Source organism: Endocarpon pusillum, assembly GCF_000464535.1.
Source record: "Endocarpon pusillum Z07020 unplaced genomic scaffold scaffold7183, whole genome shotgun sequence".
NCBI classification, from domain to species: Eukaryota; Fungi; Ascomycota; class Eurotiomycetes; order Verrucariales; family Verrucariaceae; genus Endocarpon; species Endocarpon pusillum.
The window spans coordinates 1-16627 of record NW_006916638.1 but is presented as its reverse complement, the minus strand read 5'-3'; the positions used below and the strand labels follow the sequence as shown (position 1 = coordinate 16627).

At 47.9% G+C, this 16627-nt stretch overlaps 4 protein-coding genes across 4 annotated transcripts; 3 read left to right on the top strand and 1 right to left on the bottom strand.

Annotated features, from left to right (window-relative positions):
• Positions 1 to 89: 89 nt before the first annotated feature.
• On the top strand, positions 90 to 2516 carry EPUS_05616 (uncharacterized protein; the record flags this gene model as incomplete). Its single annotated transcript, XM_007807637.1, has 3 exons — positions 90 to 335; positions 384 to 2028; positions 2074 to 2516. The coding sequence occupies 3 exons, from the start codon at positions 90 to 92 to the stop codon at positions 2514 to 2516; spliced, it is 2334 nt and encodes a 777-aa protein (XP_007805828.1).
• Positions 2517 to 3880: 1364 nt separating this feature from the next.
• Positions 3881 to 5026, top strand: EPUS_05615 (uncharacterized protein; the record flags this gene model as incomplete). The annotated part of the gene is made up of 1 exon (XM_007807636.1): positions 3881 to 5026. One exon carries the CDS (start codon positions 3881 to 3883, stop codon positions 5024 to 5026), a length of 1146 nt encoding a protein of 381 aa, XP_007805827.1.
• Positions 5027 to 6689: 1663 nt separating this feature from the next.
• EPUS_05614 (uncharacterized protein) lies at positions 6690 to 8795 on the bottom strand (the record flags this gene model as incomplete). Its single annotated transcript, XM_007807635.1, has 3 exons — positions 6690 to 6821; positions 6964 to 8226; positions 8292 to 8795. 3 exons carry the CDS (start codon positions 8793 to 8795, stop codon positions 6690 to 6692), a joined length of 1899 nt encoding a protein of 632 aa, XP_007805826.1.
• Positions 8796 to 10837: 2042 nt separating this feature from the next.
• Positions 10838 to 13255, top strand: EPUS_05613 (uncharacterized protein; the record flags this gene model as incomplete). The annotated part of the gene is made up of 4 exons (XM_007807634.1): positions 10838 to 10889; positions 10947 to 11014; positions 11077 to 11244; positions 11300 to 13255. 4 exons carry the CDS (start codon positions 10838 to 10840, stop codon positions 13253 to 13255), a joined length of 2244 nt encoding a protein of 747 aa, XP_007805825.1.
• Positions 13256 to 16627: the final 3372 nt, after the last annotated feature.

Sequence of the window (16627 nt, the reverse complement as noted above, 5' to 3'; positions counted from 1 at the left end):
TCTCAGCGGCAAAACTATAGGACTGCCCCATCGGCCGCTCATCCTCGAGCAGAACTATTTTCGGCCACTGTCAAATTCAGCCGCTCCTTATGGCCTCCCCAAGCTCGACCCTTCGACAACGTGGTGGACAGAAGGAGAAGAAGCAGATGAACGGGAAGACTGATCATGCGGACGCATATCTGGACAATGTCATCGAATCGACCAAGAAGGTCGTCACGTCTGAGTGGGACTACAAAATTGCGCTTCTGATCATCACTATCCTCTCTTTCATTACTAGGTTCTGGGGGATCAGCCATCCAAATGAAGTTGTGTTCGATGAAGTACACTTTGGCAAGGTTCGAAAAGGAAGCGCTCTTGCCTGTGCTGCACTGACTTGCCTACAGTTCGCATCCTACTATCTTCAGCGCACCTACTTTTTTGATGTTCACCCTCCCTTTGGCAAGCTGCTATTCGCTCTTATGGGTTGGTTTGTGGGTTACGACGGCCACTTCCTGTTCGACAATATTGGCGACTCATACATAGCCAACAAGGTGCCTTATGTGGCGTTCCGAGCTATGCCTGCCTTGATGGGCGCTCTCACTGTGCCCACGGTGTTCCTGATTATGTGGGAATCGGGATATTCGCTCCCTGCTGCGGTGACAGCTGCTGGACTGGTGCTCTTCGACAACGCGCACATCGGGCAGACCAGGCTCATCCTCCTAGACGCAACGCTGGTCTTCTTCATGGCGGTAAGCGTTCTTTCTTACGTTCGCTTCTACAAGTTTCGGCATGAACCGTTTGGTCGGAAGTGGTGGAAATGGCTACTACTGACTGGAGTGTCGATGAGTTGTGTCATCTCTACCAAATACGTCGGCGCCTTTACTTTTTTTACCATTGGCTGTGCGGTCTTGATTGATCTATGGGATCTTCTGGATGTCAACCGAAAGGGTGGTGCACTGTCAATGCCGACTTTTGGTAAGCATTTCGCGGCACGAGCAGTTGGCTTCATTGTCGTCCCGTACTTCTTTTATCTATTCTGGTTCCAGGTCCATTTCTCGATCTTATATCGGTCAGGCCCAGGGGATGATTTCATGACGCCGGAGTTTCAGGAGACCTTGAGCGACAATGCCATGGCAGCTTCATCAATTGATATCCAATACTACGACACCATCACCCTGCGACATAAAGAGACCAAAGTCTACCTCCACAGTCATCCGGACAAATACCCTCTGCGCTACGACGATGGCCGGATCTCTAGCCAAGGCCAACAAGTAACAGGGTATCCTTTCGCAGACACCAACAACCACTGGCAGATTCTTCCTCCGCAACCGTTTGGCGAGGATAATCAGTTGGGACATCCTGTTAGAAATGGGGATGTTGTCCAACTTCGTCATCTCGTCACGAACACAATGCTTCTCACCCATGATGTTGCCTCACCGTTCTACCCAACAAACCAGGAATTCACTACTGTCTCGCTTGATCTAGCAGCTGGCGAACGGCACAACGATACCTTGTTCGAGATCAGACTGGAGCAGGGCAAGGCTGGGCAGCAATTCAAGTCTGTGTCCGGCCACTTCAAATTGGTTCATCACCCTACCAAGGTGGCTATGTGGACACATACAACGCCTCTTCCTGAATGGGGCTACAAGCAAGCCGAGATCAATGGCAACAAAAATGTCCAGCAGAGTAGCAATGTGTGGTTTGTCGAAGAGATCCCGTCCATTCCAGCGGAATCGCCTCGCCTGGTGAAAGAGACGAGGAAGCCCAAACATATGCCGTTCCTAAAGAAGTACTTTGAGCTGCAGCGTGCGATGTTCTTCCACAACAATGCCTTGACTTCGAGTCATCCATATGCATCGCAACCATTCCAATGGCCGTTCCTGCTCCGCGGTGTCAGCTTTTGGACGCAAAACGAGACAAGGCAGCAGATATACTTCCTAGGTAACCCTATCGGTTATTGGATCGCGTCGTCACTCCTCGCCGTTTTTGCTGGCATTGTCGGAGCAGACCAGCTCTCGAAGAGGAGGGGAATTGACGCTCTGGATGAGCGTAAGTCTGTCCCTACGTTTTGCGCTTCTCTGCTGACAGTGTCAGGCACTCGATCTCGTCTTTACAATAGTACTGGATTCTTTTTCCTTTGTTGGGCTGCCCACTATCTTCCATTCTATCTCATGGGCCGCCAACTCTTCCTTCACCATTACTTGCCCGCTCATCTAGCCTCGACCTTGGTCACTGGGGCATTGGTGGAGTTCGTATTCAACGCGGAGCCGATCATCGAGGATGAGACTGTCTTGACAAAGAAGGATGATCTGAAGAAGAAGGTTCCAGAAAAGGCAAGGAAAGCTTTCCAAAAGGCGAGCGAAAGGCTGAAGGGACAGAGTATGCTGGCTACCTGGGCTGCGTCTGGCGTGATCCTGGCTGTGACAATATGGGGTTGGTGGTTTTTCTTGCCATTGACATATGGAAAACCTGGCTTGACGATCGAACAAGTCAATGCAAGAAAATGGCTCGGGTATGATCTACATTTCGCGAAATAAGTGGTGGAAATGGTCTTGGTTGCGAAGGATGCTGAAATTAGAGGCTCAATAGCAGCCTCTGCTTTGGTACATCAGCGCTGTGGTGCCAAAGGAGGACATACTACGGTAGGAGGCATAATGATTGTCACCTGCGTACTAGTAACTGTTTGTAACGCCAAGATAGAACGCCACAAAATTGCTCGTTGAGAAGCTAGTCTATTTTTCTCAGTATCAAAGTGTGCATTTCTTTAGCATCAACAAATGTCTTGTATCTTGTTAGCATTGAGAATTTGTAGATGGCGCAGAATGAGATAGAATCAGTAGAATAATGCGTAAAATCAACAAAACGCGCGTAGAATGGCGACAGTAAGCATTCGTGCAGAGCAACAGGGTATCTGTATGAGCGCTGTTAATGACGTTACTTACTAGTGCGCAGGTGACAATCGGTATGCCCCCTACCGTAGTACACCCTGGTCTGTTAATTCCAGAATGAACTACTACGTACGTAGTATGAACAATCGGCACTAGTGGGGATGCAACACCAGAAACCAGGAGTTTGGGGTGATGCAGATCTGGCCGAGGGGCCTCTGTGGTTGGCAAGTGCGTAGCCTAATTAGAGAAAGATCATTAACTCGGATGAAGATTTTGGGATGCGTCCAGTGTCAACCTTGGGCCTCCGGGCTAGTTCTCCAACCAAGACTTTTACCCGTACGCTGGTCTCCTACCCCTTGCATAATAGCAAATCTATTTGCCGGTCATCTACGCATCGCTTTCTGTAGGTTTAGTCGCGATCTGTTGACTTGCGTCGTCCCAGACATTGCATCCAAACGATCGAAGAAACGACTCCGATACCCGAAGAAACGATAATTCCGATCATCTTTCGTTCGCACAAACATGGTTTCAACTTACGGAGACTCCGGGGTTGTGCTGGCACTGGATGCGTCTCATGAAAGGACAATCCAAGCACCATCAATACCGAGTCATAGCAATGCCTTGATCGGTAGTATGCAGACGGCCACTATTTCCAGTGTCAAGCCTTCTTCATCTGTCGTTTGACGCCTGCTTTCTTTTGTTCTTCCGAGCTAGGTCTTATATTCTGAGCATCTAGCTATATGGTGCGACATATTCCATACTTCACACCAAACTGCTTGAGACAGTCGTGCTGCAGCAGATGTACTGCTACTTGATCTTCGATTCTGTTGGGCTCTGCAACTCGACAGGTGAGAAGTATAAAGTTAATCGAATCGTCCTTTGTTTACGACTTATCTTACGAAGTATTCCCCCAAAATTCCCCGGCACACCGCAGCTTCCAACAGCTATTGTCATCAGCCCTATCATCTTTCTCCTGTTCCTTATCCTACAGATTCATTTTCCTTGCACTAAGAATGGGCTGCGGCAAGAGCACAGAACGGCATGCCACTGCAGGCCATGAACAGCAGACGACGGTCGGGGCATCATCAGGTGATATCTCTTCTTCTCAGAACTTAGGCTTGGCCAGAGTGTCTGGCTCCACTCGCAACACAGGATCAGGTCGAGGTGCCGCCTCTCACGACGCAGGAGCTCAACCTCCCCGGGGCACTGGGTCAGATCCCGTGCCTTCTTCTGCACGTCCATCTGCTCCTGGCGCAGAACCTTCTGTTCTGAGCGCCGAAATATCCCAGTTATCTCTATCTCAGGGTGCTCGAGCGGCTCGAGGCTCTCGCCCCTTACAGGGGTCGGAATCGTATTCGCAAGGTGCACCAGTAGCCGAAATCTCTGCTCCTCAGAACTTGGAAGTGGCTCATGGGCCTATCCATCCGCAAGAAACTCGCCCCTCTTCTCACGAATTGGCTCGATTATCAAGTTCTTCACAAGGAGAAGGTTCGCCCCACCGCTCCTCCCCATCGACTACACCACGAACACCACAGCCACCAAGAGCTTCCTCTGCTCTAATGCATTCACAATTAGCCCGCCGTTCACAGAGTTCTTCAACAGCATCATTGGAATCCAGAGCGGGGCGGCCACCTCGATCGTCATCGTCTCATGCCCTGGAAGCGAAAGCAGGGCCGCAGACCCGTGCATCTTCGTCCAACTCTCTTCACACTCAAGCAGGGCCGCAGACCCGTGCGTCTTCGTCCAACTCTCTTCACACTCAAGCAGCCAGGCAGCCACTGATGTCCTCATCTGCTTCTTTAAAGTCTTTGGAGGAAAGCTCCTGGCACCTGAAAAACTCTTCATCTCCGTCTCTGGAGGAACTATTTGATGCACTCGAAAGACCAAGTACATCTTCGACTTCTCGCCAGGCGCAGCAGTCATCCCCACGAGGCACACCTCGGGCTAGGCAGCGGCCAAGCTCCTCGCGAAGCTCCCCTAAGGCTGGACAACCATCGGAAACTTCTTCCCAAGCCCCACGACGAACCAGGCCTCGATTTGAGCCGACTCCATCACAAGGAGAGTTGGCACGATACTTTTCTGCCGACCCAGTCGTCACCTTGCCAGCTGAAGCTCTTACCTTTGATGAGTTTGGTGGTTCAGATCATTCCTCAACGTGATACAATAAGATAGAAGCTTGTAATTTGTCTAACAAAGTCTACTCGGAACTACAAATGAAAAAGTAGTTAGAAAAAGGATTATTACAGGGAGCTCAATATTGAAGTTTTTGCAATGATCTATCCTGGCATGCAGAGCCTGGCTGATCTGTGCATTCATACGACATCCCCCCCTTCACTAGATGAAACCAGCTTACAATAAATGCAAAATCTTGTCGTAAGAAAAGTGATGACAGCACTACATATTACGTCTACCTCTGTAAGAGCCTTTAGAGTTGGATATTATCGAACTGCAGGAGCGCTCATTGGTTGGAATTTCTATGCGAAATCCCTGCGCGTTTCGCCTGCTTTGATTTCTCAATTCCGCAGTGTCGTCCGGCGAATTTAGTACTTATATCTGCACCCTACGTCCCCCTTTTGAGAGAGAAATAGAGCCGTTTCTTCATCCTAGTTGGTTACTCGACAGATTATTATCCTGACCTTGACTTGCGTAATCCAAGTGATGGAAAAGGGTCTGCAACCGAAATTTCAAAACAACAGCGGATAAGCTGACTGATAAGTAGGCAGAGACATCCTTGCAAAACAGCTGGTTGGGTTACTCTGCGGTATTTGTCAGTCATCTAGTTACTTACGCAGCTCCCTTCCATCCATCTTGCTAAATTCTGAAAAGCAGCCGTATTTAACCGCTTCCTTTTTTGGGGGGTCTTGAGGTCGAGACATTACGATGAACAACAACTGCGGCCGTGTTTGGTTCTAACTACTGAAAAAGCTACTGTAGCTTGTCTCCTCAGAAGCCTCACACGTGACTTAGTGCGTCCGCTTCTTGCCAGAACCTGCATTTTCTCGCTTCGGGGTAAACCATCTGGACTGGACAAAGTAGCTGTTAAGCCAGGTACACACCGTGCAATCAAGCTCCCCTCGCCTGTCAGGAGTGTCTTATATCTTCGCCTGCTGGGGGGCGGGGGGTTTCTTGGACGCTGTGGAGAGAGAGATTCGTCCAGACGCCAGTGTTCAGAGACAGGTATAACCGAAAACGGTACATGGAGGTCTGGACCGTATCATTCCAACCAGTAGTAACTATCTATACCGTTAGTACGTTGTACCATGAGTACAATATCAATGATTACAGGTTAGGTACCCTTTCTTTGGTGGAGTTCGCAATTCTAAGACTAAAACAGAATTTCTACAGTAGATCAGGTGAACGTTAAGTTAGTCACATCATAATATGTTGTTGAATAAGTTATTGAGTGGCACTCTTAAAGACATATATATTCCTTATCTAGTACTAGTACAATTACAATGATACAGAGGATCAGGTCTCATATCGTTGGAATAGCGAGAACTGCTGTACTGTAGCATTGTACCAATGGTACGGTTGCTACGGTTGTGCTGTTTTCCAACGCTGTCAATCCGCTTTCGAGTCCGCTTTCTAGCAGGATCTACCATTCCACTCTATCTTCAAGCCCCTTCTGAAGAAATGTCCTTCTGGAAAGGCTTCAGAACTAGCGGAGGTGGCGTAGAAAACTTCCTACTCTTCACCCATTGAGACCCACCTTAGCTGGCTCGTGGTCATCATGCTCCGACAGATCAATTGCATCATGTCGCCAAACCTCTGTTCAAACCCCATGAGGACGGTTGGCTGAGGTCAACCTGAGCTAACTCCCATTCATGAGATTCCCGTGACCTTCACCCGAAAGAGATAGCGTATAAGTACGTGCGAAGGATCGTAGACAACATACTCATTGAAACCCAGGGTTCCTCCTGAATAGGTATCACTGTACGGAACGGTCGTATCAGGCTGTAGAATCAGGTATAAATCAGTCACAAAATTCCCCCCGGAACAAGCAAAAGAAGGGAAGAAAGAGGATTGATTTCAAACGACATGCCATTAGAACCATCTCACTGCGTATGCAAGGCTGTGCCTCCATCTCCCAACCAACCCTTTTCCACTTCATGGGCCCGACCTTGCCAAGCCCCTCAATACACCTGTGTAGCCCGCCCGACCGTTGGATGACATCGTGCCCGTTGTACATGCTGTGCTGGCTCCGGATCCGCGGCAACCCGACATCAGCCTCGCACAACAGCAGCACCGCCTCTCCGTTCCACAATCGGTGCTTGCAGAAGCCCGCCGACTTGCTCGACGCATCGGCGAGGTAGATTCCGTTGCCGAACATGGTCCCCGTCCAGCTACTTCCTCGCCTGCGGATCTGTAGGCCGAGGTCGAGGATACCCAGTAGCGAGTCGAGCGGTGTGCCGTGCCACAGCAGGAGCCTCTCCTCGTCACAGACGTCGATGCCTTGCTTGGCCTCGATCCGGGTGCGGTACGGGTTCGGAAGATTAGTCTTCACGAAGAGTCGGTAGATCTCCTTGAGTTCCATGGTCAGGTAATGTTTGTGATGGCAGGAATTTTCAAGATAGTTCTTGAGCTCCCGGAACTCGGACGTCGAAGTATCTGTCAGGCGGCGAAAACCATGTCGCAAAGAGCTGTAGGCCTGGTACAGCGGCTGGGCAAGGGCCTTATAAGCGTTGAGCTGGAGGGACCCCCGGCGGTGAATCTCGATCATCGAGTTGGCTATATCCTGCCGTGGCCAGAGTGAGTGCAGGAACTTGAGCTCGAGGAAAATAGCGTGGTAGCTTGAGATTACCGGGGGTCGGTCGTACTCTGCGCAGAAGGGGATCTGGCTGCGGTATCGCGACGATTCTCTGAGAACCAGCTTCCAGCGAATGGGGCGTCCGGGCTCGAGATGTTTCCAGATACGCTCAAGAGTCTTGAACGCCAAGAAAATGGTCCAGGGGCTGAGCTGCTCATACGGAGCGCTGAATGCGGAGAAACTCGACGTGCCTGGGTTCTCGCCACCGTTGCATTGCCGCACTGGGCCACCATAGAGCATGTCCTCCATTAGATTCCTCACTTCCTCATTGACCTTGACGTCGAGCATGGCGTAGTTTGGGAATTCCTTGGGGCGTGCAACGGTCCCACGGTACTCTAGCTCGACGAACACAAATTTCTCGTCCATCAATCTGGGTGGTTCGTATCTGTTGGTCCACACCAGGCCCGTGTTGTCGCGGAAGATCTTACGGAACCTGCTCATGACTACTCTTACATCAGTTGACACAATTTCCTGCCGGCCAATGCCCTGGAGCCCGATGCGACCTTCTCGGATCAAGAGAGTGTACGTTTTGGTCTCTGGGCTGAATACTATCTGATGAACAGCATCTCGTTAGTAATTTTGATTTTGACGATATATGAGCATAGATGGTGACATACTTGATGCCTCCGGAAATTGTTCACGTTCTTCATAATGTCGGCCCGGAGCAGGTAAGCATCATATATCGACGCCGTAGCCCGATGTATTACGACCGTAGCATCTCGAGCTGCTCCCAGATCAACGGGAACACGTATTCGTACCCCATTCTGAGTATGACTCCGAAAATGGCCACGGTGCGAAGTGTGCCTCAGCTTCACAGCAGGCGACCAATACTTCACGACTTGAATGTCCTCAAACTCCTCTTGGATATACCGATGGCTGGAGTACCCACGTACCACAATATCGTGTTCAGGTTCGCAGTCGGAGGATATCCGGGGAAGAGGAGGAGCGACAGAACGAGGTATCTTCGCCGCTAGTGCTGTTGAGGGAGAGCTTTGGGGGGCTTCAGGAGCTTTCAGCGTGTCAGAGGCTCCGAACAAGGTTCCAGACGATGTTCCGGCTCCCTCGAAGAGCTTCGCTGGGTTGATGGTCCCCGGCGGATCTGGGCGCCGCCAGTAGCTCATTACTAGACGTACAGACAACGGGCCAAGTCAGTAAATGGGAGAGCAAAGTGGAGGTGGAGCAGGTGGAGGAGAAGTCGTTGCCGAGTGACTGGGTGGCGGAGAGAAGAGCGCTTCGAATGGATCTTCCTGAATCCGCAACCATTGTTAATATTACGTAAAAAATCTTCAAACCTTCAGCATACAACGTGCGTCCTGTGTTGCACCAATTATGCTATGATATTCCCGATTCACCATGCAACTCTGGCTCCATGAGCACCGAAGACAATACTACGTAGTACGTACGTGGGCTGTCACACCGAGGTTCTGTCACACCCAAACCTACGGGTACGCTAGGCGGTGCTAATGCATGGACCCCCGCCTGAGACGTTGAGCTACTACGAGCTAGTTTAGCCCACTCAGTCACTAACTTACTACGTAGTTATGGGCCCGAAGCTTGGCGCAGAAATTTATGGGACTTCTCAGATCCCCTTCCTCTCCCCCCCTTCTTCATTCCCCTATTTCTCTACCAATACTCACTCAAATCTAGTGAACAATGGATTCTGAACGGGGAAATAGACGACGCGTCTGCCGAAAGTCTTATTCGATAGATCCTCCTTCTCCTGCACCCTTGCGAACGCCAAAAACGATGCTCGATACGCCGCGCTGTGCGCGCCTCCTTGCTGATGCACGCCACACAGCTGGCAAACTACCTCGTACAGAGCTATTTAAGATACATAATGTACCTAAATCAACTGGCTATCAAATCATTAAAGAAGCAATTGCGCGCCGCAGTAAGAGGATACACAATCGAGGCCGAAAACGAGTACTTGCTCCATATGGGTGTGAAGCAATTGAGGCCGTTGAAGATGCTAATTTTGGCTTTGCTTCGTCAAGTCATTTGAAGATGGCAAGGACAATTGATATAACTTATGGCTGCGAATGTGTAATTCAACAGAATATAAAGGATTTTAGTATAAAGACCTATATAGCCGCGTAGAAAAAAATGCTTTTATAATTATATATTAACGCCTGAATTATATAGGAATTTGAGCGTCAATATTAGTAATTAGATCAGTTTCTAAAGTATAGATAATGCGATAAGTCTTATTTTGCTACTTGCTTGCAAAGACAGGCTCAAATTCATCGTCGACCAGGGCTTGAAGCACGAAATGCCTTATCAAAGACCCAGTTTAAGCTTAAGTGTCAAAATCAGTCAGTCCATATGTACGCAGTTATTAGATGGAATTTCAAGGGTCAGCTCCACTTTTACACCGGCTCCGGAGTAAGAGGACGTCTTATTCAGAGCGATTATATAGCTATTTTGAAAGAAATCGTCGCTCCTGATTGGGATAAAGATTACGTACTAATCGAAGATAATGACGGGCCTCATGGTACCAAGGGCAAGGGTCCTAACAAGGTTAAAGCACTCAAGGACCTTCTAGGGATCAAATGGGAAATGAACCCTGCTAATTCGCCTGATCTCAACCCTATTGAGACAATCTGGAGAATAATAAAGCAGCGCTTGAAGTCCAGGGGGGTCATCTTCGAAGAAGCTGTTTTGCGCAGGGCTATCCAGGAGGAGTGGGATAAAATAACTCTGGATGAGATTAATAGGGCTATCGCAACAATGCCAGATAGAGTAGCTGCCCTAAATGAGCGAAATGGGCGTCCTATCCCCTATTAAAGGGGCGTGTAGCATAGCAGAAATCTGAGAAGTCTCATAAATTTCTGCGCCAAGCTTCGGCCCGGCCTCGGTTGTTGCTAGGGGAGTTCAAAACAAACCCCCTGATGCGGCCACGATCTAGCTCCAATGCATTGGGATCAGGTTACTAAGTAATACATACAGTAGTTATGGTTCACCCCTGAAAACGTGTGGCTTTTCTGCACGATCCAAATAGTTTCTCCTTCATCTTCTCCGGTCACTCCTTAATAGCACAGCTGCATAACCCAAACTAGTGCCTGTTGAAACGTTGATTGTGATTGTACTTTGCTTGCCGGAGTTGCGCTTGCGAAGTGCTGAAGTCAAATCGAAGGAGGGGAGGTTATACAGAAGGGAAGGAGCGATGGCAGAAGATCCTCTCTCTGACAATTATCAGATGTTGGAAGAGCTAGGAAGTACGTTCTCCCATCATCCAATTGTAGCAAATGGCTGCTGACAAGAGCTGTCCGCAGGTGGCAGTTTCGGAACAGTATACAAGGCCATCGAGAAGGCCACAGGCGAGATCGTGGCTGTCAAGCATGTCAGTGACTATTAGACAGCACCAAGCTGCGTTTGCTTGTGCTAAATTCGCTGCTGTGCCAGATTGATCTCGAATCCACCGACGAGGACCTTCAAGAAGTCCAAGCCGAAATCTCCCTTCTGAGCACCTGCGCCAGCCCATTCGTCACCCAATACAAAGCAAGCTTTCTCCGAGGGTACAAATTATGGATAGTGATGGAATATCTTGGTGGAGGGTCATGTCAAGACCTGGTACACACCTTCAACATCACACTGCCGCACAGGCTTATTCTGATTGGAACAATAGCTCAAACCAGGAGTCTTCTCCGAAGCCCACATCGCTATCGTCTGCCAACAGATCCTCCTCGGACTCCAGTACCTACATCAAGAGGGAAAGTTACATCGGGACATCAAGGCTGCCAACATTCTACTATCACAATCTGGGAAAGTGAAACTGGCAGACTTTGGTGTCGCAGCCCAGCTCGTTAACATCAGGTCCTTACGGAACACCTTTGTTGGCACGCCTTTTTGGATGGCACCTGAAGTAATACAGCAATCTGGATACGATTTCAAAGCTGATATCTGGTCTCTGGGGATCACGGCGATGGAACTGATCCATGGCGAACCACCGAATGCAGGAAAGCACCCCATGAAGGTACTGATGGAGATCCCCAAGATGCCTGCGCCGAGACTGGAGGGGAGCCAATATAGCAAAGATTTCAAAGATTTTGTGGCAAAATGCCTGGTCAAGGATCCTGATCAACGTCCCTCGGCGAAGGAGCTGTTGAAGCATAAATTCATCCGCAATGCGGGCAGGACGGAAGCTCTACAAGAACTGATTTTGCGACGCCAGGAGTGGGAGGCAGGGCTAGAAAAGAAGGAGGCGCTGAAATATTATGCTGAGACACTGAGGAATGTGAGATTGCCCATACAGGGAGGAGAAGAAGAAGATGACGAGTGGGTATTTGATACAGTCAAAGCATTACCTACATTACATCATACACAAAAGCGCCGGAAGCTGACGACAACCGAAATTGGGGATGAGGTCAAAGCAGGCAACTATAAGGAAGAAACGATGAAGGAAGTGAAGCGCACGCAGCATCCTCAACCTTCAACCATGAAAAGACTATCCTCACCTCTCCTACCACCCTCTTCCTCCTCGTCCGTCAACCGCTCTTCAACCAAGAAGCGAATATCAAGTGGGCAGCAGAAACAGCCTCTTGGCGTCAACATGTCCTTCGGCAACAGTCCATCGACTATTCGCCAGTTTCGGCGTGTCTCACCCGCGGCCATTGAGAACGACGACTACCCCAAAGACAAAGATAGTGCAGCAACTCCGTCACCCTCATCCCTTTCTCCCTCCAAAATACGCAATACGGCACAATCAACGGCGTCTTCCTTATCAATAGCAGATTCGGAAAACGTACCCCCTCTTCCACCAGCTAGGCACACAAGTCGCATGCACAGCGGAAGTAACGGGTCGACCCCTGACACGTCCATGACCCAAAACACCGTTACCACCTCCTCACCTCCCTCAATTACGGCTTCCCAGTCCATAAGTCCGGTCCCAGTCCCATTTGGGCTAGCACACTATCTCCGAATCCACGCCATCAACCCTTCCATCCAGGAAATCTTCACGAGAACGACCACGGCCACCTCTGGCGATTCAAACAAACAAGCCGTACTCTCTCATTTGATGGAAGCATTCTCTGAGCTGGAGAGTGTGGATCCGGAGGCTTTGTTACAGGTATTTGGTGGGATCATGAGGAGGGTGGGGCGGGACGAAAGATTGAGAGATTTGCTAGAAGATGACACGGGCCGAACAAGTCCCCAGCAAGTCTCCGCGAGCGGTGCAGGTGCAGGCGCGAAACTGGTCCTCGCGCAGAATAATCCGCATTTGAAATCGCACCATCGGAGGAGGCAATCTGCTATTGTACAGGGACAGAGTCACGCGGAACAGCAGAAATTTGCAGGTGTGGGGCAACGAGCAGAAATAATGTCGAAAGATCCGAGTTCGGCAAGGTCATTCGGGAAGGGAAGGGAAGGCAAGGTGACAAGGGGAGAGGATGAGGAGGAGAAAGAGGACAAGGAAAGGGGAATTGACCTGGAACAGATGAAAGAGCTCAGGCCTGGTAGGGAAGAGGAGAGTGAGAATGGAAACACGAAAGGAATGGAACATGTGACGTTGTTGGGGGATGTGCTGTTTGAAAGATGGTGCGAGGGATTGAGGGCCCGGTGGAGTGGCAATTCTGGGGTCGTGTGATCGCATCATGGGGTTGAGCGTTTCGAGCGTGGGACTCGCTCGTGTTATATTGTATGTATTTTCTGCGAGAACTGTGAAGCTACTCAGCTTCTTATCAATGACTAAGAACCAGTCAACTATCTTGTCGTAGATATGATAATCATGTCTCTCCTAGTCTATCGCTTTCTATCGCATAGCTTTGAGCTCTCAGCGGCGCTTGTAAAAGGCTTGTGGCCAGTTTTCCCCAGGACGATAGACAGCACTATAATCGGTCGCAGGAATCTAGAAGATCGAGGCATACTGAAGCATGATATGTAGGCTAGATTCCTTGCAAATTTGACAGGTAATAAATCGCTATTGCGTGACATCCTGAGAAAGTAATTCACGAGTGTGATGGATGGAGTATCTCCTCTGCTATGGCGCAGGAAATACACGGGACCAGCCACGCACTCGGATGGCAGCGCCGATGGCGTATCCACAACGGCACGCGGAACTCTTGCCGTCAAGCTACTATGCCGCCGATAGAGGCATCCGTACGGCACGTGGCTCCCCGTACGAGTACCATGGAACAGGAGATTGATACGACCCCTTTAGGGAAGTACAATCTCCTCCGGAGGGAAGCTACCGCTTCTGGCCCTGCAGATACTCCGTGGGATCCTCTGCGCAGGTTAACTAGTAGCACCCCTTGTGTTCGATGGAGGAGTATATAGAGTAGAGCGCTGGCCGCACTGTAGATAGACTCCTCAGCTTACGTTTTAGCAATCTATGGACTATTGACTTGTTCTAGTTTCGAGCCATTGCAACGAGTACTTTTTCTTTTTGTGGGCTGCGATATTATTGTTTAGCAGCGTGTTATTAAATTAAAGTACTTTTATTATCGCAATACTATAATATTAATATAAAGACTTTACTAAATTTAAAAGGAATTAAATTTATTAAGAAAAATTATTATTATATTAAAAAATAGAAAAAAAATAAAAATAAAAGTAGAAATAAAAGTAGAAATAAAAATAGAAAAAAAATAAAAATAAAAGTAGAAATAAAAGTAGAAATAAAAATAGAAAAAAAGTAGAAATAAAAGTAGAAATAAAAGTAGAAAAAGAAGTAGAGATAGAAGTAGAAATAGAAATAGAAAAAGAGTAATAAAAGAAGTAGAAATAGAAGTAGAAATAGAAATAAAAAAAGAGTAATAAAAGAAATAGAAATAGAAATAGAAATAGAAATAGAAATCAATTTTAAAACCCAGGGGAGACCCCCGAGGACCCCTCTCTTTTCTTTTTTAAATTATTAATATTTTTATCTTTAGAAGATTATATTAAATAAAATGATTTCTTTTTATTTCTTTTTTTATTTCTTTTATTCCTTCTATTTCTTCTATTTCTTCTATTTCTTCCCTCTTTCTGCGCATTCTACGTGCATTCTATGGCCTCTTTCTGCGCATTCTACGTGCTAATTCTGCGCATTTCTACGTGCCAATTCTGCGCCCTCTTTCTGCGCATTCTACGTGCCAATTCTATGCCCTCTTTCTGCGCATTCTACGTGCCAATTCTGCGCATTTCTATGTGCCAATTCTATGTGCCAATTCTATGCCCTCTTTCTGCGCATTCTACGTGCCAATTCTGCGCATTTCTATGTGCCAATTCTATGTGCCAATTCTATGCCCTCTTTCTGCGCATTCTACGTGCCAATTCTGCGCATTTCTATGTGCCAATTCTATGTGCCAATTCTATGCCCTCTTTCTGCGCATTCTACGTGCCAATTCTGCGCATTTCTATGTGCCAATTCTATGCCCTCTTTCTGCGCATTCTACATGCCAATTCCATGCTCTCTTTCTGCGCATCCTGCGTGCACATTCTGATTTTGATAGGGTATGGCTTGGCAAGATTCTGCAGCCTTGGCAAGCTACCACCACCAACGTTAAACTCAAGAAGGCAGGAAAGGGAACTTTATCTAATCAAAAAGCTGATCCTTGCAGGCCGCATTTTTAAGCTTATAACCGCAACAACCAATCCCACAAGCTTGGCGGTGTAGACATATTAGAGAGATGATACTTATCTTTATTATTATTTTAAGTTCGCTTACTTATTACTTATAGTCCTGCCTTAATAAGACTTATTTATTTATTATTAAAGACCTAGTTTTTTAGTATTCTTTTTTATTTCTATTATAATAATCTTTTTATTTTTTTTAGTTATTTAGTATTAAAGGAACTTGGCTAATGATAAGGTCTACTTGTATATAGTGTCAGCTACGAACCTTCTGCTTAGCAGAAGAGCTAAGAGGTCCTTACTGTATTAGCGTTGCAGACGTAGCGGCGGCATCAGACTTGAGTCCCCTAATATTGTTGTCGCGTTAGGCGCGGCCTAGCAGCGATACGACTTCGCCACCTGTACGCCAGCGAAGCCAGACACGTTAACACAGAATCTATAGGGATCGTCCATGAGAGGCGCCCTAATCAGGAGGCTGAGGAAGACAAGAGATCTTGCCAGCGCGTGGGGTTGCTCCCAACCTACGACTACAACAGCGTATCACAGGCAGCGCACACTGCTTTCGTACGAAGCAGCTCACCTGGTGGAAGCCCTTCAAGGCTTCGGTTGCCCTATCTATGGCCAGGGACCAGAACCGCAACACACTAGACTGTTATCACCTGCTCAGGGAGCCTAGTCTTAGCAACATTCAACAGAATCCCTGTTATGAATGACACTAATGAAGCGTAAGCGGAGAACGAACAACACACAAATATAAAAAGAGTCACTTAGGATGTATTCTACATCTTACGACCGTGCTATAGGCACTCTGGAGGGGGATGTCGATCCCCACTATATCTGAGCCGGATGACTGTTAAGATTCATAACAGGAAGGAAGATAGTAGCAGACCGCGTCAGGGATACGTAGATAACGACTTAGGAGGGACTCTGATTCTGGGCGGCGGATAGAACAGAGGCAATAATAGTGTCTCACCTACGCATAGCAGGCGGGGCGCAGGCGAAGAATAATAAAGCGGCTACAGAAAGACCTTCAGGCATCAAGGGCAGTCGCCCACACAGACTGACAACGCACTCGATAAGACAGTGGCCTTTTAGGCCGTTGCAGCCCACTATTACTAGTCGATCAAGCGTTTCAAGATGCAATGTCTAAAAAGCACAATAATCACAGTCGCTTAGAGCACTACATAGTCGAAGCGCCAGTAAAGCGAAGACAAAGAAAACAAGAGTAACTATAAGGTTTTTTCCCTTAAAAGATTTCCTTATATATATATTCTTAATAATTTAGTTAATAGTTTTCTGTATAAATCACCTTTAAGGTAGGACTACATCAGAGTAAGAATTAAATAAATAAATTAAAAGAACTTTAATTAATATTTTAATAAATATCTTTACTAATAAGTTAATT